Source organism: Erythrolamprus reginae, chromosome 10 (genome assembly GCF_031021105.1).
Source record: "Erythrolamprus reginae isolate rEryReg1 chromosome 10, rEryReg1.hap1, whole genome shotgun sequence".
Classification (NCBI taxonomy): Eukaryota; Metazoa; Chordata; class Lepidosauria; order Squamata; family Dipsadidae; genus Erythrolamprus; species Erythrolamprus reginae.
This window is the reverse complement of record NC_091959.1, coordinates 24791053-24814059: the sequence shown is the minus strand read 5'-3', so window position 1 is coordinate 24814059 and position 23007 is coordinate 24791053. Positions and strand designations below refer to the sequence as shown.

General features: G+C 42.7%; 1 protein-coding gene across 4 annotated transcripts in view; it reads right to left on the bottom strand.

Moving 5' to 3' along the window:
* The window catches only part of MCTP2 (multiple C2 and transmembrane domain containing 2), a 232733-nt gene that overhangs the window by 136905 nt on the left and 72821 nt on the right, over positions 1-23007 (bottom strand). For all 4 annotated transcript variants that reach the window (XR_011559979.1, XM_070762681.1, XM_070762680.1 and 1 more), the window contains exons 5-8: positions 17013-17155; positions 11671-11747; positions 8428-8539; positions 3380-3415 (exon numbers count right to left, since the gene is read on the bottom strand). Coding sequence is in view for 3 of the 4 variants with exons in the window: in XM_070762681.1 (XP_070618782.1) it covers positions 3380-3415; positions 8428-8539; positions 11671-11747; positions 17013-17155 (368 nt within the window). In the remaining variant the exon portion in view is untranslated. The remainder of the gene's footprint in view (positions 1-3379; positions 3416-8427; positions 8540-11670; positions 11748-17012; positions 17156-23007) is intronic.

Genomic DNA, 23007 nt, shown 5'->3' with positions numbered 1-23007 from the left:
CTGACTGCCCTCTAGTGGCAGCAACACACAACGACAAAAGCCTTTAGAAGGATTTTTCTGTAAAAGTAATTTGGAATTACTTTTATGAATGGTTTAAGAAAAGAAAAGAAAATTAAAATTATAATATAATCCATTAGACTAATAGTTAAAGATGAAAATTTCTGCTAGCATAATTAAATTTATTATACATCTATGTAATATATATACAAATTAATGATTATTAGAATGGTAAGTATTCAATAGAGAATTAATATAAGCGGTAGGAAAATTAATCGATTTATAGACAAAATAACAATAATCAAGACGAGGAGACACCGAATATTTATGCCAGAAAATTTAACAATTCAAAGAAAAAAAATGCACAGAAGCGAAAGTTTCTATTTTAGTTTTATTCTTCATATATCGATATAATTAGAGAAATGTATATTTTTCCTCTTCTTAAAATACTGTATAAGTTTACATTAATTATTGTTTGAATTGCTTGTTGTTTTGGTTTTTGTTATTTTTGTATTTCTGTAATGTATTGTCTATTTTTTCCTTTGGTATTTGCTTTTATAAAAGAATTGCAATAAAAAATATTTTTTTAAAAAAGAAGGATTTTTCTTTCCCTAATTGATAGATTCAAATTAACTGGAGTTGGAAGGCACCTTGGAGGTCATCTAGTCCAAGTCCCTTTTTTTCTTCCTCTCTGTTGTGTAAGAATGACTAAAAGCACTCCCCAAACCTTGAGAACCCAGTGAGTGACCCCAATTGATTGTTTCTCCATTGCTTATTTGATCCCTATGACGATCATTAAGTGTTGTAACACATGATTCTTGACAAATCTACATATATTTTATTTTATGTACACTGAGAGCATCTGCACCAAAGACAAACTCCTTGTATGTCCAATCACACTTGGCCAATAAAGAATTCTATTCTATTCTATTCTATTACTTTAAAGTTATAGTCTCATTTAAAATAACAAAAGAAGTAATATGTCAATATCCGTGCAAAAGAAAACTCCAAAATCAAACGGTGGGTTTGTGGTTGTTGTTATTTTTAATGCTCTCTGAGCTTGGTTTTCTTGCAAATGTTTCATTCACAAAATAGGGAAAAATCGCCCTTCCAGCCGCTTCCTATGCCACCCAAATCGAGGTCCTAACGAAGGCAAATGGAGTGAAGAAAGGCAGCAAGGAGAAACAAGGCATTTTGAAAGGAGAGGTGAGTTTGGAAGACTTTGAAAGTGATTTGGGGTGGCTTAGGAAGCTTTTGGAGTGGTGATTTTTGGAGGAATTTGGGGCAAGATAGGAAGCTTTTGGGGGAGCGATTTTGGGGGAAATTTGGAGTGGTGTATGAAGCTTTTGGAGGGGTGATTTTAACAGCGAGATGGGGCGAAGGAAGGGGCAGGGTAGGGAGGATTTTGGCAGCAGGATGGGGCGGCTGCGAGGAGCATAGGAAGCGGAGGGCTAGAGGGGAAAGTGGCAGGGCAATGGGGCAGCTCCGACGTTCCCCGCCTGAGGTGCAAGCAAAAGGGGGCGGAAAATTCTGGCGGAGAATTCCTATGCAAGCAAATGGAAAATGGGACAGTCACAAGGCAGGGGAATCCCTTCGGCAGTCAGAGAGTGCATGTGCAGTATGAGAGCGCAGGCACAGTAAGGGAGCCCACGGACCTGGACTCAGGTTCGTAAGACAGAAATGGTTTTTAAGATGAGGCAAATAAATCTTAAACCCCGGGTTCACATCTCGAAAAGTTTGTATGACGAGGGGTTCGTAAGACAAGGTATCACTGTATATAGGAACTGTTTTTTAAAGACAAAGACATGGGAATACAAACAGAACTTTAAGTGTTCATAGCGAGACAGGAAGGAAGGAAGGAAGGAAGGAAGGAAGGAAGGAAGGAAGGAAGGAAGGAAGGAAGGAAGGAAGGAAGGAAGGAAGGAAGGAAGGACATGTAAATTAAAGCAAAGTAAAACAACACCAATTTTTGGAGTCCTACTAAAAATAGAAAAACCTAAGATTGATTTAAATAACTGCATAATTACTCATTCAGCTCTATCATTACAATGAAGCCCACATTTTCTCCTCCTGCACCATTAAACATGTCACTTTGATAGCAACGTTTGAAGGGACCAATCCAAAGCGCTTTTCGCTTTCACCCAGCAAGCCTTCCCAGAGGCATCACCTTTGCCCCACGGAAGCTTCAAGAGAAAAGCTAAACAAAAACAGAAAGCGAGAGAAACAACCTTAAAAAAAAATAATAATAATAACCATCCCTCTCTTCCAGTAGTTTTAAATCCCAGGAATCTCCTTGTAGATTCTGTGTGGATTTGATCTGCACTAAATCTTTCCTGGCGCGTTAACTGCGATATATTATTGATAGACCGCAATCCTAAAAAAAGGGATAGAAATATAAGGCTGACATCACAACATATGTTCTCCTGCCCCTGAATCTGCCAGACTTAACTGACAGATTTCGGTATGCCTGCTTCCAATTTAGAACAACTTTACAAACACCCCGAATTCTTTCTATGGAAGAGCTGGCAGGAGCTCCTCTCTGAGCAGTGCTGACAACTTCGGGAGCTGAAAAGAAGCTTCAGGAAAGAAGACACTCAGCAAAATGGACCCCCATCTGCATTCAACGGAGCCGTCTCTGCTTTTCATGACTCCAAGCAGCTGGCTGGCTTTTTCCAGCTGAAGAATGGGTGAACAGTGCGGTCAGGCAGTAGGGAAAGCAAGTAGAATGCTTGGCTGCATAGCTAGAGGTATAACAAGCACGAAGAGGGAGATTGTGATCCCGCTGGATAGAGCGCTGGTGAGACCCCATTTGGAATAATACTGTGTCCAGTTCTGGAGACCTCACCTACAAAAAGATATGGATCAAATTGAATGGGTCCAAAGACGGGCTACAAGAATGATGGAAGGTCTTAAGCATCAAAGTGATCAGGAAAGACTTCATGAACTCAATCTGTATAGTTTGGAGGACAGAAGGGAAACGAGGGACATAATCAAAACATTTAAATATTTTAAAGGGTTAAATAAGGTTCAGGAGGGAAGTGTTTTTAATAGGAAAGTGGACACAAGAACAAGGGGGCACAATCTGAAGTTTGCTGGGGGAAAGATCAGAAGCAATGTGAGAAAATATTATTTGACTGAAAGAGTAGTAGATGCTTGGAACAAACTTCCAGCAGATGTGGTTGGTCAATCCACAGTAACTGAATTTAAACATGCCTGGGATAAACATAGATCCATCCTAAAATAAAATACAGGAAATAGTATAAAGGCAGACTAGATGGACCATGAGGTTTTTTTCTGCTGTCAATCTTCTATGTTTCTAAGAAAAGAAGAGAAAAACAACCACACCACAATAACACAACTATGGGGACAAAGAATGTGTTACCTTAGGTACGGAGCATCTCCTTCGGTTTGGCCATCGCTGGGTGGTGCAACATGGGACATCCAAGAAAGAATCCACGAAACAAAAATGGAGAGAGAGAGAGAGAGAGAGACGGGGATAGTTAGTAATCACAGGAGCTTAAAATCAACTTTATTCTCTAACAGTCAAGTCCCATTTTAAATATTGTTCCACGGTTGTACAAATTTCAAGAATACAAACGGGAAATAGCACCCAAAAGGGCAAGGAGGTTAATCACCGATTTGGAAATAGTGGGGCTCTTGGTGCCCTCAGAGCTTGGTGGTTTTCCTACAGAACTTTTATTGCCCAGCTAGGTGACATCATCAGTACTAGGAGTAGAGCATGCAGAAAGGAGGAGGAGGAGGAGGACGATGAGGACAATGATGACTATGGGGTCCCTGGTGCTCTCTGAGCTGTATGGTATTGGTAGTTCTGTGCTAGCAAAAACTTTAAAAGAGAAGGATTGAGGGGTCGTGATTTCTGACAGTCTCAAAATGGGTGAACAGTGCAGTCAGGGAAAGCAAGTAGAATGCTTGGCTGCATAGCTAGAGGTATCACAAGCAGGAAGAGGGAGATGGTGATCCCGCTGTATAGAGCGCTGGTGAGATCACATTTGGAATAATACTGTGTTCAGTTCCGGAGACCTCAACCTACAAAAGATATGGATCAAATTGAACGGGTCCAAAGACGGGCTACAAGAATGGTGGACTGATTCCAAAAATAAGCTTAGTTTTGCTCTATTGCATAAAGTGTCTAATATAGAAGCATTTTTGCTGTTACATTATTTCTGATATGTAGGTTACTGTTTTCTTAATGTTGCCAGTATATTTCCTATACCTTAGAATAATGATGCTGCTCTGTGGAAACTATACCTGCTACAGAAAAGCTATATACAGTTTTGAAATCAGAACAAAAAAATGTATTCAGAAAAGTACAAGGTCAACTGCAATGACTATAAAAAATATTTATTTGTAGACCTGTGTTATATGAATCCCACCACTGAGGGATTCTGAAGGAACTGAGAATTGCTGTCTCTGTGTTAGCAAAGAACCGGAAAGAGAATACGACTGTTATCCAACAGAAAAGATCATAATCTCTTGCCACAGTGCTAGCCAATAAATAGGACATTGGAGTCCTCCAAAGTTAGCGATTCTCCACTTTGACAGTACAAGCAGACCATCCACTCTCCAATATAAGACAGATGGATATTTTCCAGGAAATTTTTCCTCACACTTCTACCTCATTTGGATGGATGGCTTTGGAACCTATCTTGGTGAGGTAAAGCAGGACATCATTTACCTCACAGGTTTTATACCTTTATTTGACTAGACCGGCATGCAGTGGAATAGCTGCCATCCATGCCATGTAAAACGCTCAAAAACTTTTTATGAATCATGGGAAAGAGTGGTGGGTAATTTTCAGTGGCGGCATCTAACTTGGCTTTCTTGTTAGAGCTAGATGTTTTTTAAAGCCCCTTTCATTCGTCCAAGCTTTTGAATTGGTTATGAATACGGATTATGATGATCACTGACCACTTTTCACAGGCCGCAAATGATTGGAGTCTGACTGAGCTGCCTCCACCATAAATGACAGGACCACAGATGTATTTGCTGAAGAATCGGTAATTCTCACCCATCCTTTTTACTACCTCTCTCCAGCATCTGTTTCCACACTGTTTTGGAATGTAAGAACCTTCGAAACTGCTATTCAGGGAGCTTGGAACGTTATAGTAGTAGGTAAATATTAAAAATAGCTCCCCATATCCTCCAGCAGAGCAACCCATGAGTGATGTTTGGTTCCCAATAGTCTGAATCCAAACTATAATGGCTTTCTGAGAGCTTGGGAAAAAGACGACGGCTTATAAAATATTACGAACATCAAACATCTGCAAATTCTGGCTGCAGAGAGCGATATTAGGCTAGCTCTTCTTCGCCTCACATCCAAAGCCTGTTCTCGGAATCAGAAAACCTTCCAATGTGATCATTCCATTATTTGTCCACACTTTCAGTTCAATGGTATCAACTCTGTCCACAGCAGGCTGAAGTGCGTGAGGGATTTTATCTGGCATTAGAAGTTAAGCAGCATTCCATTCATTTGGTAATTGGCAGGGATGGGTTCTAACTTTCCTCTCTGCCAGTTCGCTTCCCCCCACGCTGCGTGGTTGAACTAAATGCATGCACAATGCAAAAACATTTAAAATAAATACCCCCAAAAAATATCCAAAAACAAGATGGCAACACATGTGCACTGCAAAAAAATCCCCCAAAAAGTCAAAAACAAGATGGATGTGCAATGCCGGAAATTGCTTTTGTGCATTATTATTATTATTATTATTATTATTATTATTATTATTATTATTATTATTATTATTATTATTATTATGTCAATACAACACAGCAAACGAGGTCACTATGCTTGATTTCATATTTCATCACCAGTCGGGCACTTCCCAAGCACCTAGGACTGCATGATGTAGCAGCGAATTATGTTTGCCTTTTGCAATTGACAGATGGAGATTTTGTCAATTCCGATGGTTTTCAAATGTCCGCTGAGATCCTTTGGCACTGCGTCCAGTGTGCCAAGGACCACTGGGACAACTTTCACTGGCTTATGCCAGAGTCGTTGCAGCTCGATTTTTAGATCTTCATATTTCACTAATTTCTCTAGCTGCTTCTCAATTCTGCTGTCCCCTGGGATTGCAATGTCGATGATCCATACTTTCTTTTTCTCCACAATCAGGATGTCTGGTGTGTTATGCTTCAGAATTCAGTCATTCTGAAGTCGGAAATCCCATAGTAGTTTTGCTTGCTCATTTTCAACCACTTTTTCGGGCTTATGATCCCACCAGTTCTTTGCCACTGGTAGATGGTAGTTCTGGCACAAGTTCCAGTGGATCATCTGTGCCCCAACATCGTGTCTATGCTTGTAGTCAGTCTGTGCGATCTTTTTGCAGCAGCTGAGTATGTGATCGATTGTTTCATCTGTTTCTTTACAGAGTCTGCGCTTTGGATCGTCTGTTGATTTTTCAATTCCTTACTTTGACAGCATTTGTTCTAATGGCCTGTTCTTGTGCCGCCAGTATTAGTCCTTCTGTCTCCTTTTTGAGTGTTCCACTTGTAAGCCATGACCAGGTCTTTTCTTTATCCATTTTGCCTTCAATCTTCTCCAAGAACTATTATTATTATTATTATTATTATTATTATTATTATTATTATTATTATTATTATTATTATTATTATTTAGATTTGTATGCCGCCCCTCTCCGAGGACATGGAACGGCACAGAAGGGGGAAGAAACCCCACTAAATTTTTTTAAAAAAATAAAAATTAAAACAAAAATTAAAAAGATGGTGGAGCCCACAAACCGGCAACAACCAATCTGCTTCTGTGACATCATTGTGATGTCACCAGCAGTTTGCTACCAGTTCGGGTGAACCAGTCCAGACCCAGCTCTGGTACTTGGATGAAATAACAACAGGAGGTCTCATATATTTATATCTCTAGGATATGCAGGGAAGTTAAAACTATGCTGTGGAAGAAAATGATCAGTGTCTTCGTGCGGTTGTCAAGAAAACTATGCAGATATGTTCATGAAGCCACTAGGAAGGCAGTGACAAGCTGTGGCTTCTCCTTGCTGGATCCCAATAGGTGTGTGATAGGTACTTCACAGCTCTGAAACTCACCTAAGTTGGTTCTCAATGCATTTTGATGTGGCAGTCATCAAGAGCCAGGGTTGGTGCAGTGCTCAGAGTGCAGCACTGCAGGCTACTTCAGCTAACTACTAGCTGTGGTTCAGCAGTTCAAATCTCACCAGGCTCAAGGTTGACTCAGCCTTCCATCCATCCAAGGTGGGTCAAAGGAAGACCCAGATTGTTGGGGGCAATATGGTGATTCTGTAAACCGCTTAGAGAAGGCTATGAAAGCACTATGAAGCGGTGTATAAGTCTAAATGCCATTGCTAGTCTAAATGCTATTTTTTTGGTAGTCAATGCATAAGCGAGAACATGTCGGTGTCAGCTACCTTGTGAAACACAGTATCACCCTACCGTGTTTACCCGAAAATAAGACGCAGTCATTTTTTTTAACACCAAAACAAGCGCTTGGGCTTATTTTTGGGGAGGTCTTATTATTTTGGGGCACATAAAGCAAGACTTCTCTTGCCCTCTTACCTGATTTCCAGCTCTGTCTCCCAAATTTAACCAGAGGAAATGGTTTTTTTGAGGAGGGCTTATTTTTGGAGGAGGGCTTATTTTGGGGAAAACATGGTACATTATTCCCTATGGGAAAAATTTGTTTGGTACTCTTCATTTTTGGTACTCATCATGCCTCCTAGAACTAATTAACGATGAGTACTGAGATATCACTGTAGTATGAATTTGCCTGACACAACAACACACAACCACCCTATGTGTGACCCTGTGTCCATCTCTTCCTTTCTACCAGGAATGCCAGAATAGCTTTGATGATGATGATGATGATGATGATGATGATGATGATGATGATAATAATAATAATAATAATAATAATAATAATAATAATAATAAATTAGATTTGTATGCTGCCTCTCTCCGAGGACTCAGAGCCGCTCACAACAATACACAGTGTACAAATCCAATGTTTAAAAAACAATTTAAAAACCCTTATTATAAAAAATAATCATACAACCCAAACAAACCATACATAAAACCATAGTAGCTAAGGGGTATATCAGTTTTTCCATGCCTGGCGACATAGGTTGGTTTTCATGAGCTTTCGAAAGGCAAGGATGGTGGGGGCAGTCCTAATCTCCGGGGGGAGATGATTCCAGAGGGTCGGGGCCACCACAGAGAAGGCTCTTTCCCTGGGTCCCGCCAGACGGCATTGCTTAGTCGATGGGACCCAGAGAAGGCCAACACTGTGGGACCTAACCGGTTGCTGGGATTCATGCGGTCCCGGAGATATTCTGGTCCGATGCCATGAGGGGCTTTATAGGTCATAACCAACACTTTGAATTGTGACCGGGAACTGATCGGCAGCCAGATACTCTTACTTACATTTCTTTTAATGTCTCCCGACTTCACAACAAGTCTTAAATTCAGCACAATCACACCCATATCATCCTCCAAGCTATTTGGGTCTTCCAGTTTAAGGATCCTCTCAGTAGTCCTGGAGGAGAAAAAGAAATTAGACACGACTAGCAACCGGAATCAACCCAAAGCAGCCTCTGCGGGGGGTCTATGGGGATTCTTCCCAGGGGGAAGAAGGAATGGAGCTGTCAGACATAGAGACAGAGACAGCGTCAACACGCAAAGCATCCTCTCAAGTCGTCATAGGCAAGTGGGACAAAAAAACTCTGCAGCTGCAGCGAGGCAGCACATCAATCAAAACAAAAGCCCATTCCAGCCAGTAGAGGGTTGCTACTGGTACGGATTAAGAGCACCGTATCGGTTGCAAACGTTGAGCTGCGTGTGCAGTTTTGCTTCTCCAGCACACGCCCGTGCATGTCCCAGCGAGATTTTGCTTCTGCGCATGCACAGGAATCAAAATTTTGCAAGGGGACGTGCGCGCGAGAGAGATTTGGGCAATTTTTTTGCATGAAAGCAAAAAAAACCCCCACCAAAATCTCGCAACCGCATCCCCTCACAAGATTTGCTTCCCACGCACTTGGAGAAGCAAAATTTTGCTGGGACATGCACAGGCTCACGCAGGAAAGCAAAGCTGGGCACGTATCATATCACACTGGTAGCAGCAATCCGCACCTGATTCCAGCCGTATCTCTGTCAAGGTCATCTCCGCAGTTACCTACAATAGCTGGAGGGGGAATTGTTTCCTTGGAGAGTGTGACTGATTTCATGCCTTGGGGGGGAGGGAGGAAACAGGGTCAGAGCTGGAGTGTAAACCACGTGGGTTCAGAGTTGGATTCACTTGGGGAACATGGGGACATGAAGCTCCTAATAAATAACTGGATTTCTTTGGAAGCGTGACTCGAGGCTCATGAGCCTAACCCTAACAGCCAAAGCTTGGACCGTCCCTCAGATGGAGAATCAACAGCCCCCAAGTGGCTGATGATTAAGAAGAGGAACCGCTGGGTCGAGTGCCTGACACATGGATACACAGAAGGCAGAGAAGAGGAGAGCAGTGGAAATCTATGGGCTGATGCTTGGGACAGAAGAGCCACCGCTGCTCGTGAAGCTCCACCCTAGCTCTAGGGATAATAAAGGGAACATTTGTTTAACTACAGAGGGTCAGAGCACATGGTTTCCCCAAAGATGCTTTGTTAAAAGTTAACTGGACCTTCTCAGATTTTTTTCCTTGAAGACATTTTGCTTCTCATCCAAGAAGTCTCCAATTCCAGCTGAAGAAGCTCTTTGGAAGAGAAGCAAAACTGTTTTCAATTTTAAAAAAAGCATACAAGGAAGTCTGCTTGCCTTTTAGCAAGGCATTTTTGAGACACTTCCTTTAATTCATGTACCCAAAACATTTATTGGAGATAAATGCACCCATGAATAAATTGTCTAGTTCATTGATGGTGAACCTATGGCACAGGTGCCACAGGTGGCAAGCGGAGCCATATCTGCTGGCACGTGAGCTGTTGCCCTAGTTCAGCTCCAACATGCATGTGTGTGCCGGGCAGTTGATTTTTGGCTCACACAGAGGCTCTCTCTGCGGAGAGGGGCGGCATACAAATCTAAATAATAAATAAAATAAAATAAATGTCGTCTGGTGAGTCCCAGGGGAAAAGCCTTCTCTGTGGCAGCCCCGGCCCTCTGGAATCAACTCCCCCCAGAGATTACAACCCCACCCTCCTTGCCTTTCATAAGTTACTGAAAACCCATCTATGCCGCCAGGCACGGGGAAATTGAGGTATCCCTAGGCTAATGTGATTTATTTATGTATGGTATGATTGAATTGTATGGCTTTTAATTATTTTTTAGATGTTTTTTAAGTATTGGATTTGTCACATTTTTTATTGTTGTTGTGAGCCGCTCCAAGTCTTCGGAGAGGGGCGGCATACAAACCTAATTTTTTTTTTATTATTATTATTATTATTATTATTATTATTATTACCATTACCATTACTATTATTATTTAGATTTGTATTTTTATTAGCTTCCAGAGAGCCTCCGGGTTGGGGAGGGTGTTTTTACCCTCCTCTGGTTCCAGGGAAGCCTTTGGAGCCTTTGGGGGGGGAAGCTGATTTCCCCCTCCCCAGGCATTGAATTATGGGCGTGGGCACTCACGCATGTGCAATAGTGTGCACCCACACCCTTTCGGCACCCAAGGAAAAAAAGGTTTGCCATCACTGGTCTAGTTCCTCCCGCGCTGAGTGGCCACGCTACATAGATGTGCGCAAACATGTATGTACAGTGCAAAAACATTTAAAATAAATACCCCCCAAAATTGCCAAAAACAAGATGGTGACACATGCACATGGCAAAAAAAAATCCTAAACCCCCCTTCCCCCACAAAAAAACCCCCAAAACTAGTTGGTGATTATGCAATGCTGGACATTGATTCTGCCCATGCACAGAAGAAGAAAAAAAACAGGAAAAAAAATTAACACCCCCCCCCCCCAAAAAATCATTGTGATGTCTTATGTCTATGGAGAATCTCAGTCATTGAGGTCATGGCGGGGGCCAGGGGAAGAGCCTTCTCTGTGGCGGCCCCGGCCCTCTGGAACCAACTCCCCCCGGAGATCAGAACTGTCCCCACCCTCCTCGCCTTTCACAAGTTGTTGAAAACTCACCTGTGTCGCCAGGCATGGGGAAATTGACATATCCCTTAACTATCTTGGTTTATGTATGGTTTGATTGGGTTGTGTGATTATTGTATTATACGGGTTTTTAAATTGTTTTTTAAATATTGGATTTGCACATGGCTTATTATTGTTGTGAGCCACCCCGAATCTTTGGAGAGGGGCGGCATACAAATCTAATAAATTATTATTATTATTATTATGGTTATCCCAAAGGGTGCTTTTCCAAAAGGCAACTGAACTTTCTGGTTTTTCTTCGAAGACGTTTCGCTTCTCATCCAAGAAAACCTCTTCCTGAAGGAACTTCTTAGGTGAGAAGTCAAACATCTTCGAAGAAAAAACAGAAAGTCCAGTTGCCTCTTGGAAAAAAAAAATTAAAAAGCACCTTTGGGACATAAAGGCTCATATTTAATTTAAGAGCAAAACACGGAAAAGGACTCAAATATTCATTGAGCCATGTAGAATGCGAGAGTGCTGAGCACCTTAAGTGCTCTGTAATGGATAACTGCATTTCGAAAGACAAATACAAATGTTAGATTACCTGTTCAGTTCCAGTTTGTGAAGCACTAGAACCGATGAGCCCATAAAATCAGAAGACGTCAAGTCTCTGTCATAAACCTGATGCATGTGGAACAGGAGGAGGAGGAAGGGGAAAAAATACAAATTTAATTTAACTAATTCAATTTAATTTATTACATTTATAAACCGCCCCAACTCCTTTCGGAATCTGGGTGGTGAACAGGCAATGTAAAGAATATAAAAGAAACACTATAAATAGCATAAAACAGTATAACAATATAAAATCCCTCAACATTCATTCAATAAACACATTCACTCTTTCTGGCCGGAGCTGATTATAATGAATTATCTGAATTATCTAAAAATAATTTCAGGTTGGTCTTATTAGTTCAGTGTCTGCCAATGAAACTGAACAAATGAAGCTGTCACTCTCTGCAATCATGGCCTTGATGTTGCTGCTGCTGTTGTGTTACTATCATTGATTGAACTATTCTCAAAAATATACAACATCTTTCCACAAATTAGTGCATCATTTCCCTCCCTCTTTCTAAGGGCCACCTTTTATCTGTTACAAACTAAGACAGGATTTGTACAAGTTACCAGTAAGCCACCACAATCTATTAATTATTTAGTTTTATAACTCCAGTTCGGGAAACTAAATACAGTGGTACCTCTACTTCCGAACTTAATTCGTTCCGTGACCAGGTTCTTAAGTAGAAAAAGTTGTAAGAAGAAGCAATTTTTCCCATTGGAATCAATGTAAAAGCAAATAATGCGTGCAATTGGGGAAACCACAGGGAGGGTGGAGGCCCTGTTTCCTCCCAGGAGATTCCTAGAGAGGCCCCACGGAGGCTTCCCCCTGCCTTTTCCGGCCCTGTTTCCTCCAAGGAGATTCCTAGAGAGGCCCTGAGGAGGCTTCTCCCTGCCTTTTCCGGCCCTGTTTCCTCCCAGGAGATTCCTAGAGAGGCCCCACGAAGGTTTCTCCCTCCCTTTTCCGGTTACAGTTTCAGAGGCTCGGGTTCGTAAGAGGAAAATGGTTCTTGAGAAGAGGCAAAAAAATCTTGTACACCTGGTTCTTATCTAGAAAAGTTCATAAGTAGAGGCGTTCTAAGGTAGAGGTAACACTGTAGAGCCAGGTTTTGGAATGCGAGATACTGTATTTTTTGGTGTATAAGATGTACCGGAGTATAAGATGCACCTTACAACAGTTCATTAAGTGACCACTCAAAGTTACAACGACACTGAAAAATAAAGGATTACATTTGTCAACAGTGCAGGGTTTATTTCATTGCCCAGAGGTGGGTTCCTCCCGATTCACCAGAACTGGTAGCAACCCCACTGGTGACATCATGATGACATCATGGAACCAGTTCAACTGCTGCTGGTCCATGGATAGTCCGTGGAACGCTAGCGCAGGGACGCGCACAATTTTGCTTCCTACACCTGCGCAGGTAGAAAAATCTCGCATGAGAACATACATGCATGTGTGTTTCAGTGAGGTTTTTTGCTTCCGCACATGCTTCCATGCAAAAAACCTCACCGAAACACACGCACACATGCATTCTGGTGTGAGATTTTTCTACCTGCACAGGTGTAGGAAGCAAAATTGTACTCTTCCCTGCACTAGCGCGCCAGGGTGCCAGAGCTGATGCAATTAGCCATATCAGGAGGAACCAACTACTGGTAACCAGTGTACCCTCTAAGCTGCGCGGGAGCTCCTGTGCAGCCCTCAGCCCCCCCCCCTGCGCACTAACTTTTTGAATGAGCGCAAGCCCTGCCATCCTGGATCGCGGGGAGGGGAGGGGAGCTCTTCCCCTGCCAGGTGACGGGTAGGCCCTCCCGATGCTTGCCCACTGCCCAGGCCCCGCACTGGGGGCAGCCCCTTGAAGCCGGGGGTAAAGGGCCTAGCCTCGGCTTACTTGACCCAGGTGTGGCCAAAGCGCGGGGCGGAGTAGGTGGCGGCAGCTGCTGCTCCGGGCCCGTCCCCGAGCTGAGCTTCCTTCCTTGGAGGTGGCAGGTGAGCTTTGCAGCTCTCGGGAAGGGCTCGGGCCTGAGGTGGGCCTGCAGCAGGGCGAGCAGCGAAGGTGGCGCCAAGCGGGGGTCGAGCAAGAGGGCAGCAGTAGCAGCGGGGCGGCGGCAGCAGCGGGCAGCTGCGAGGCACCAGTGACGGCAACTGGATGTGTTCCTGGATGCCATGCACCTTCGGGCTGATGGCGGGGCTCCTGCTGCTGCCTGCAAGCCCTTTCGCCCCAAATCCGACGGCCGCCTTCTCCCGGTCCCAGGTGGGAAAAGAGAAAGTTTCCCGGGAAGCCCCTGTGCTTCTGGCCCCAAAAACGTATTTGTGCATGTGAGTGGTATTGCAGGGTAGAAGAAAAAAGAAGAGAGAAAGAGAAAAAGAAAAAAGAGAGGAAGGAAGAAAGAAAGAAAGAAAGAAAGAAAGAAAGAAAAGGAGAGAGAAATAGAAAGGAAAGGAAGAAGAGAAAGTGAGGGAGAGTGAGAGGGAAGGAGGGAGGGAGAGAGAAAGAAGAGTGGGGAAAGAGGGAGAGAGGAAGAGAGAAAAACAGAAAAAAGAGAAAGAAAAGAAAGAAAAATAATGGGAGTAAGGAAGAGAGAAAGAAAATCAAATCATGAATTTAAAATATATTTATTTATTTAATTTTAATTAGTTTTTTTATTTTTTTATTTATTGACTTCTATACCGCCCAGTCTCAAAGGGACTGCTGCTCAGACACTATACTTTTCTGCCCACACCAAAAAAAAAAAAAAATAGAGGGAACCTTGCTGGTAACATGAAAAAATAAGTTTGTAGTACTTTTGAACTCTCTTCTGATTCCCGGTTTCTTGTACCTGACAATAAGGGGTTCGATATATATAAAACATAGGTAAGGAAATGTTGGAAAATACAGATAAGGAAATGATAGAAACATAGAAGACTGACGGAAGAAAAAAACCTCATGGTCCATCTAGTCTTCCCTTATACTATTTCCTGTATTTTATCTTAGGATGGATATATGTTTATCCCAGGCATGTTTAAATTCAGTTACTGTGGATTTACCAATCATGTCTGCTGGAAGTTTGTTCCAAGCATCTACTACTCTTTTAGTCAAATAATATTTTCTCACATTACTTCTAATCTTTCCCGCAACTAACCTCAGATTGTGTCCCCTTGTTCTTGGGTTCACTTTCCTATTAAAAACACATATTATCATGCATGGTGGACATGTCCTGAGACAAAAATATTTTGGAACAAAGTAGAGAATTGGATAAACGAAATAACAAAGGAGAAGATTAATAAATCTCCTGAATTGTTTTTATTGGGTATTTCAAATACAAAGTATAAAAAAGAAATTTATTATTTAATAATACATATATTGGTTGCGGCACAAATAGTATTCACACAGAAATGGAAAGAAAATACAATACCAAAAGATACTGAAGTATTAAAAAAAATTATAGAGTGTGCAGAACTAGATATGATGACTAAACGTTTAAATAACCAAACTGAAACAGAATATTATAAAATATGGGATAAAGTATACGATTGGTGGAATTTTAAAAATGGTATTAATAATTAACTATAATATAGAATGAAATATTAAATAGTATTACTAATAACTTTTTTCTCTTGTTTTTTCTGTTTGTATAAACATAGAATATTTTAAAATATAAAAAAAGTTTAATTAACAAGTTTAATATTGAAAATATAGAGTTAAAAATTAACAAGAATGTAATTTACATGTATGACATTTCTTCTTTGATCTGAACATAGCTAGGATTTTTATATTTTTGTATTAGTTAGACTTCTACGATAAGAGGAGCAATGGTAGCTCCTTAAATGTTTATTGTTGTATGTCCTTGTTTGTCCTTTTAAAAAATTCAATACATTTAAAAAAAAAACAAAAAACACTTCCCTCCTGAACCTTATTTAACCCTTTCACATACAGTGGTACCTCGGTTCTCGACCATAATCCGTTCTAGAACTGTGGTTGAGAACCGATTTGGTCGAGAACCGAATTAATTTATCCCATAGGAAATAATGGAAATGTATTTAATTGGTTCCCAGCCCATTGACTTGCTGGGAACCAATTAAATCTACAGTATTTCCTCTATTCCCTATGGGATAAAGATCTCAGGGAAAAGGTTGGCCACCCTCTTAATAGCCTTCCAGTCTCTACCTTGTAACTTCTCCACGCAGCAGGAAGGGTAGGGCTGGCTACAATACCGGCAGCTTCGTGGGGGCTACTTTCCTCAGCGTTCAGTCGGTTACCTAAAAGCAGCTGCACCAATTTTTTTTTCCCCCGGCGGTGGTGGCTCCGTCGGCTTCCCTTCGAGGAGCAACAGCAGCATCAGGAACGTCACGTGAAGGGAAGCCGCCAGAGCCGCCACGGGGAAAGAAAAAGTTGGTGCAACTGCCTGGAGGTAACCAACTGAACCGCGCGACATTCCCGACGCAGCGGTAACCAACTGAACCGCGCGACATTCCCGACGCAGCAGCAGCGTCGGGAATGTCGCGCGGTTCAGTTGGTTACCTCCAGGCAGTTGCACCAACTTTTTCTTTCCCCGTGGCGGCTCCGGCGGCTTCCCTTCACGTGACGTTCCTGACGCTGCTGTTGCTCCTCGAAGGGAAGCCGACGGAGCCACTACCGCCGGGGGAAAAAAAATTGGTGCAGCTGCTTGTAGGTAACCGACTGAACGCTGAGGAAAGTAGCCCCCACGAAGCTGCCGGTATTGTAGCCAGCCCTACCCTTCCTGCTGCGTAGAGAAGTTACAAGGTAGAGACTGGAAGGCTATTAAGAGGGCGGCCAGGAGGGGCGTTCCGACTCCCATTCCCTCTCACCTCGTCACTCAGATCTTACATTTCGGATAGAAAACAAAATTTTCTGTTCAGTATCCGAATTTTTGTTCGGATACTGAAGCAAATTTTTGCAGAAAATTTTGTTCGGTATCCGAAATGTACGAGAAAGGAAGCGTTCGAAAACCGAGGTACCACTGTATTTAAATGTTAATGATACAGGTAAGGAAATGATGGGAAATGCAGGTAAGGAGAGAAATTGCACAAAATGGGTTTTGCTTTCAAAGACAGAAAGAGGGAGCTTGCAAAGTTGTGACGATGTCCTTAAAGGAAGTGAAGGGAGTTGTACAGTTTGCACTCCAAGCAGGCCATCTGGTTGTAAACATCCCCAAAGAGAATTGCCTACATCTGAAAGATTCCTTCAGGTAACAGCCTTTCCTCAAACAGAAATTAAAAATGCATGGGTGAATTCTCAGGGAAAATTCCCTCCTCTCTTGTTAACACAACCAAGTCAGCTTGTGGGGACAGTATCACAAACGGCAACATTTGATACGGTTGGATAGACGGCTTACCTTCACCCAGAGTTTCTGGTCCAAAGACTGTATTGGAAGCACAACGGTTTCGTCCCAAACTGGATTCAGGTTCTTATAGACTACTTTGCTTTTATACAGGGTTTTCCCATTCAGCTTGAACTTCACATACGGATCGCTCGTACCTTAGTAGCAAAGCATAATAAAGATTGTGTTAACATAGTGGTGGAGTTGTGGAGAATTGGGCAGTGTACAAATTTAAACCATTAATATTTTATCTATCTATCTATCTATCCATCCATCCATCCATCCATCCATCCATCCATCCATCCAGCTAATCTATCTTGTCTGTCTGCCAATCCATGCGTCCATCCATCCATCCATCTATTTATTTATTTCATCAGGCATGTATTATATAACAAATATAAGTATAAACATAGCTATGAATACATGAAATGGAAAACGAATAAAAGGGAACATTAGGACAGGGATGGCAGGCATGCTGGTGTGCATATGCACGCCCCTTATGCACGCCTCTTAGAAATGGGGTGAGGTCAATGGTAGACAGTCTAAGACAGTGATGGTGAACCTATGGCACAGGTGGCACAGGTGGCACATGGAGCCATATCTGCTGGCACGCGTGCCGTTGCCCTAGCTCAACTCCAATGTGCATGTGTGTGCTGGCCAACTGATTTTTGGCTCACACAGAGGCTTTGGGAGGGTGTTTTGGGCTTCCAGAGAGCCTCTGATGAGGGGGTAGGGTGTTTTTACCCTCCCTCAGCTCCACAGAAGCCTGGGGAGGGTGAAACACGAGCCTACTGGGCCCACCAGAAGTTGGGAAACAGGCTTTCTGGACTCCAGAGGACCTCCGGGGTGGGTGAAGGGAATCTGTTTTTGCCCTCTCCAGGCATTGAATTATAGGTGTGGGAACTCGTACATGCGCAAAACCTCACATGCATGCTCTTTTGGCACCCAAGGGAAAAAAGGTTCGCCATCACTGGCCTAAGGTTAAAGTTATGGGGGTTTGGGGAAGAAACCACAGAGTAGTATTCCAGGCACCTGCCACTCTGTTACTGAAGTCATATTTTCTTCAATTGAGTTTGGTATGGTTTACTATACGTTTGTATCTATTGTGTGCACGTGTATTGTTGTGGTTGAAGTTGAAGTAGTCACTGGCGGGTAGGACATTGTAGCAGTTAATTTTATATACTACGCTTAGGTCGATAATATAATAATACATATATAATATAATAAAAAGGCCCTTCCCTGCAGCCTTGCCAACCGGCACTGTCTAGCCAACGGGACCCAGAGAAGGCCAACCCTGCGGGCTCTTATCAGTCGCTGGGAGCTGTGTGGCAGGAGGTGATCCCAAAGAGAATCAGCCATGATCAGTGTCGGCTGGAAGGAAGGAAGGAAGGAAGGAAGGAAGGAAGGAAGGAAGGAAGGAAGGAAGGAAGGAAGGAAGGAAGGATGGAAGGAGGAAGGAAGAAAGAAAGAAAGAAAGAAAGAAAGGAAGGAAGGAAGGAAGGAAGGAAGGAAGGAAGAAAGAAAGAAAGAAAGAAAGAAAGAAAGAAAGAAAGAAAGAAAGAAAGAAAGAAAGTATCCACACCACAAATCTCAACTTCAAAATGCAAACTACGGGCCCAAGTAATCCCCACAATATATCTCCTCCGCAGAGGGGGGAGAACCACACAACCGCATCGACCACACAACAGCTTCGGCTGGCCTTTGATAACCTCCCGCCTGCCTCCTTCCCGCAAAAACAATGCTCTCTTCCAACGCAAAGCAACCTTCCTTTCCCGTTTCTTTTTGGGGCGAGGAGGGTGGGGGAGAGGAGAGGAAAGGCGAAATATAATGAAAGAGTATTTTAATTAAATGAGATGGGTACCCTGGGAGCCAGCCTTCACGCCTTTCAGCTCCCTCTCCAAATAAACATCTCCGAAGCGGTCCTCGGTGGTTTGACTTATTGGGGGGCGGGGGTGGCAGGGGAGGGGAAGCACGCTGGGTAAACCCCGGGCATCTTGACAGCTACCTAATGTTCAAACTGTTTCACGGGTGAACGGTGGAGGCCCTTGCGTGAAAGAAAATATTAATGCCTGGGATTAATAGGGAGATGGAAGGGGCGGGGAAGTGAGGGGGAGATAGGATAGCCGGAGCCAAAATGAGGGGAAGACTTGTCAAGTTAGGAGGATGTTAATTGTGGGGAGGGGGAGATAATTGAGAGGTTGTCGGAGAAGAGAGGCGCAGCGAGGAATGAGGGAGGGAGGGATGGAGGGAGGGATGGAGGGAGGGATGCCTTCTCCACACACCAAGCCCCAGCCAAGCTAACCAAACAAGCCAGACGCAAAGAAAGCTTGTCAAGAAAGTAACATCTCAACCAGCCGAATGACAGGGAGGAGAAGAGCAACAAATGAGAAAGGGGTGGTGGTGGGGTCTTAAGAATGCAAGAAGAGGGGGGAGTTGAAATCCCAGAGGGGTCTCCGTCAGTGTCAACTAACAGATGGGGTGAAACTTCCATCTCAGCAGCTTTACAAACAACGGAGCTGTGGGCATTGACTTAAACAGCCTGGGTTGACAAGAAGCGATCCGTTGAGTCCCACAGTTCTGGCGCTGTTTGTTTGTTTGTTTGTCAAACATATACAGGATAGTAGTTTGTATAATTTATATTGATTGATTGATTGATTGATTGATTGTTTGATTTTGTCCAATACACAATGAGGGTTTTAATGGCTATACACATAGTAAAATACATGATGAAGGTTATAGAGGAGATACTCATAGTAAAATATATCTAAGAAAGAAGAGAAGAGAAGATATAGGAATAAAACATATCAATGAAAGAACAGAAAAAGAGATGTAAGAATAGAAGAAAGGTATAGGAGATATAGGAGAGCAATAGGACAGGGGACGGAAGGCACTCTAGTGCACTTGTACTCGCCCCTTAAACATAACATAAGTAAAAAGTAACGATAAAAGAGGGCAATGAGCCGTGGGACAGGGATGGTAGGCACAATGGTGCGCTTATGCACGCCCCTTACAGACCTCTTAGAAAAGGGGAGAGGTCAACTGTAGACAATCTAAGGTTAAAGTTTTTGGGGTTTGGGGAAGAAACCACAGAGTCAGGTAGTGCATTCCAGCCAATCTCCTCTTGAAAGTCTCAAGTGTTGGAGCTCTTACAACCTCTGCAGGCAACTTCTGTTCCACTGGTTGATCACTCTCACTGTCATAAAATTTCTCCTGATTTCCAGATTAAATCTCTCCTTGGTCAGGTTCCATCCATTTTTCTGTTGCCTTGGAAAACAGTCTGACCCCCCCCCCCTCCTCTCTTTGGCAGCCCCATTGGAAGACTGCTATCATGTTTCCCCTGGTCCTTCTTTTCGCCAGACTGGCCAGGCCCAGTTCCTGCAACCGCTCTTAGAAGATTATATATGTTATAGACTCAGTCCCCTAATCATCCTTCTCTGCACTTTCTATAGAGTCTCTATGTCTTTTTGTAGTGTGGCGACCAAAATTGGATGCAGTACTCTAGGTGTGGTCTAACTAAGGCTTTACAGAGTGGTATTAAAACCTCCCTAGTCCAACATTGTATCCCTCTAGTAATGCAATTTAGGATTGCATTGGCTTTTTTGGCTGCCACTGCCTATTGCTGGCTCAAGTCTTCTAGTCCAGTGTTTCCCAACCTTGGCAACTTGAAGATATCTGGACTTCAACTCCCAGAAGTCCCCAGCCAGCGAATCCTGGCTGGGGAATTCTGGGAGTTGAAGTCCAGATATCTTCAAGTTGCCAAGGTTGGGAAACACTGTTCTAGTCCAACCCCCTGCTTGAGCAGGAGATCATCCCTAACAAAGGGTTGTCCAATTTCAACCAATCTCAGCCTTTCAACTTTAGCTGTTAAATATCACCAGCTTGGGTTCCCTTCATTCCCAGGTTTATTCTTATCACAGAATAAAAAGACCGCCTCAATTCACTGGAAGAAGGGAAAAAACCAACAACCACCTTTGCCTTCCTAGCTGGTGAAGTCAGCTTGGCTACAAATACTGAACTTCAGAACTGAAGAAGCTTCTTGGATGAGAAGTGAAACATCTTCAAGGAAAAACAAAGTCCAGAAAAGCACCTATGGGACAACCATTTTATTTGCTTGTTTGTTTATTTATTTGTTTTGTCAAGTATGTTGGCAGGGCCATTGCTCTAAATAGGCTGCCCCTTTCTCTGGATGGCCTGTCCTTTACTCTGAGTAGGAGGTCCTTTGCTATGGATGGGCTACTCTAAATCGTTTATAAGGCAAATAAACAAAAGCTGAACCCAGAACCGAACTGTTCAGCAAGATATCCACTTACATCAGATCGTGCAGAACGCGGCCACGAGAGCTATCGTGGGGCTCTCTAGATTTGCCCACGTTTCGTCAACACTCCACGGCCTGCACTGGCTGCCGATCAGTTTCCGGTCACAATTCAAAGTGTTGGTGATGACCTATAAAGCTCTACATGGCATCGGACCAGAATACCTTCGGAACCGTCTTCTGCCGCACGAATCCCAGTGGCCGATAAGGTCCCACAGAGTTGGTCTTCTCCGGGTCCCGTCGACTAAACAATGTCATCTGGCGGGCCCCAGGGGAAGAGCCTTCTCTGTGGCGGCCCCAGTCCTCTGGAATCAACTCCCCCCGGAGATTAGAACCGCCCCACCCTCTTTGCCTTTCGTAAGTTACTGAAGACCCACCTTTGTCACCAGGCATGGGGTAACTGAGATACCCCCAGGCTTATATATTTTATGTATAGTATGACTGTGTTGTATGGTTTTAATGACAGGTTTTTAGATGTTTTTTAATTATTGGATTTGTCACTTGTTATAATTGTTGTGAGCTGCCCCGAGTATTTGGAGAGGGGCAGCATACAAATCTAATAAATAATAATAATAATAATAATAATAATAATAATAATAATAATAATAATAATTATTATTATTATTATTATTATTATTATTATTATTATTATTATTATTACTTCCTTCAAGCAAAGTTGACTCATTCTCCCCCTCTATTTACTATTCCCTTCCTGGAGTCATAAAGGTGAGCAAATTTACTCAGGAGACTTAGTGAGAAACTGTCAGATGGCTTTGAACATTTAAATAAATGACAGCTACCAGGTCCATCCACCTGCTTCTTGAATTCCCCAAGAATTTTAATAGGCTAATATGCTACATTTGCAGAAGCTGTAATGTTGATTTATCTTTCCACAACACTCGTTCTTCCGTGTGATTGATAACAATATCTACAATAAAGCCGCTATTAATTTATCCAGAGAATGCATTCGGTTAAATGGGTCTGTAATTGCTTTGATGTCTCATCCCCCCCCCACTCCAACCCCCAGCCCACCCGTTATACGGACAGCTTGGATTCCTTTTCAAAACCTGCCTTGACTTGACTTAGCGCAGGAGTTCTCAAAATTTGCAATACCGCTCTTCCTGAAATCATAAATGACTTTGAGAACGATTCTCTCCGATAAGATGAAATTGATAAATAAGCCAATAAAACTAGAAATGTTGTGGTTGACAGATGGTTCGATTCCAGTTCTTTCTCTTACAATCTTGCTTTTTTTTTTGATCCCTCCCAGGGGTGGATTGTAAATATTTTGGCTACCGGTTTATGCACAGGCTTGCACTGTTTGCATAATGCATCTGTACATGCACAGAAGCATCCCGGGTGCGCGGCTGGAGCTTCCTGCCACTGGCGCTACCAATTCTAAGAATAGGTCCGAACCGGGAACCCCTCAGCACTGATCCCTTCCGGTCATTCTGGCAGCATAATAATAATAATAATAATAATAATAATAATAATAATAATAATAATAATAATAGATTAGATTTGTATGCCGCCCCTATCCGGAGACTCGGAGTGGCTCACAACAATTACAGTAATATAACAAATCCAATAATAAAAAGACATCTAAAAAATCCATCATTAAAACCATACAACACAATAATAGCATTCATAAAACTATATGTGCTCAGGGTATCTGTTACCCCATGCCTGGCGACATAG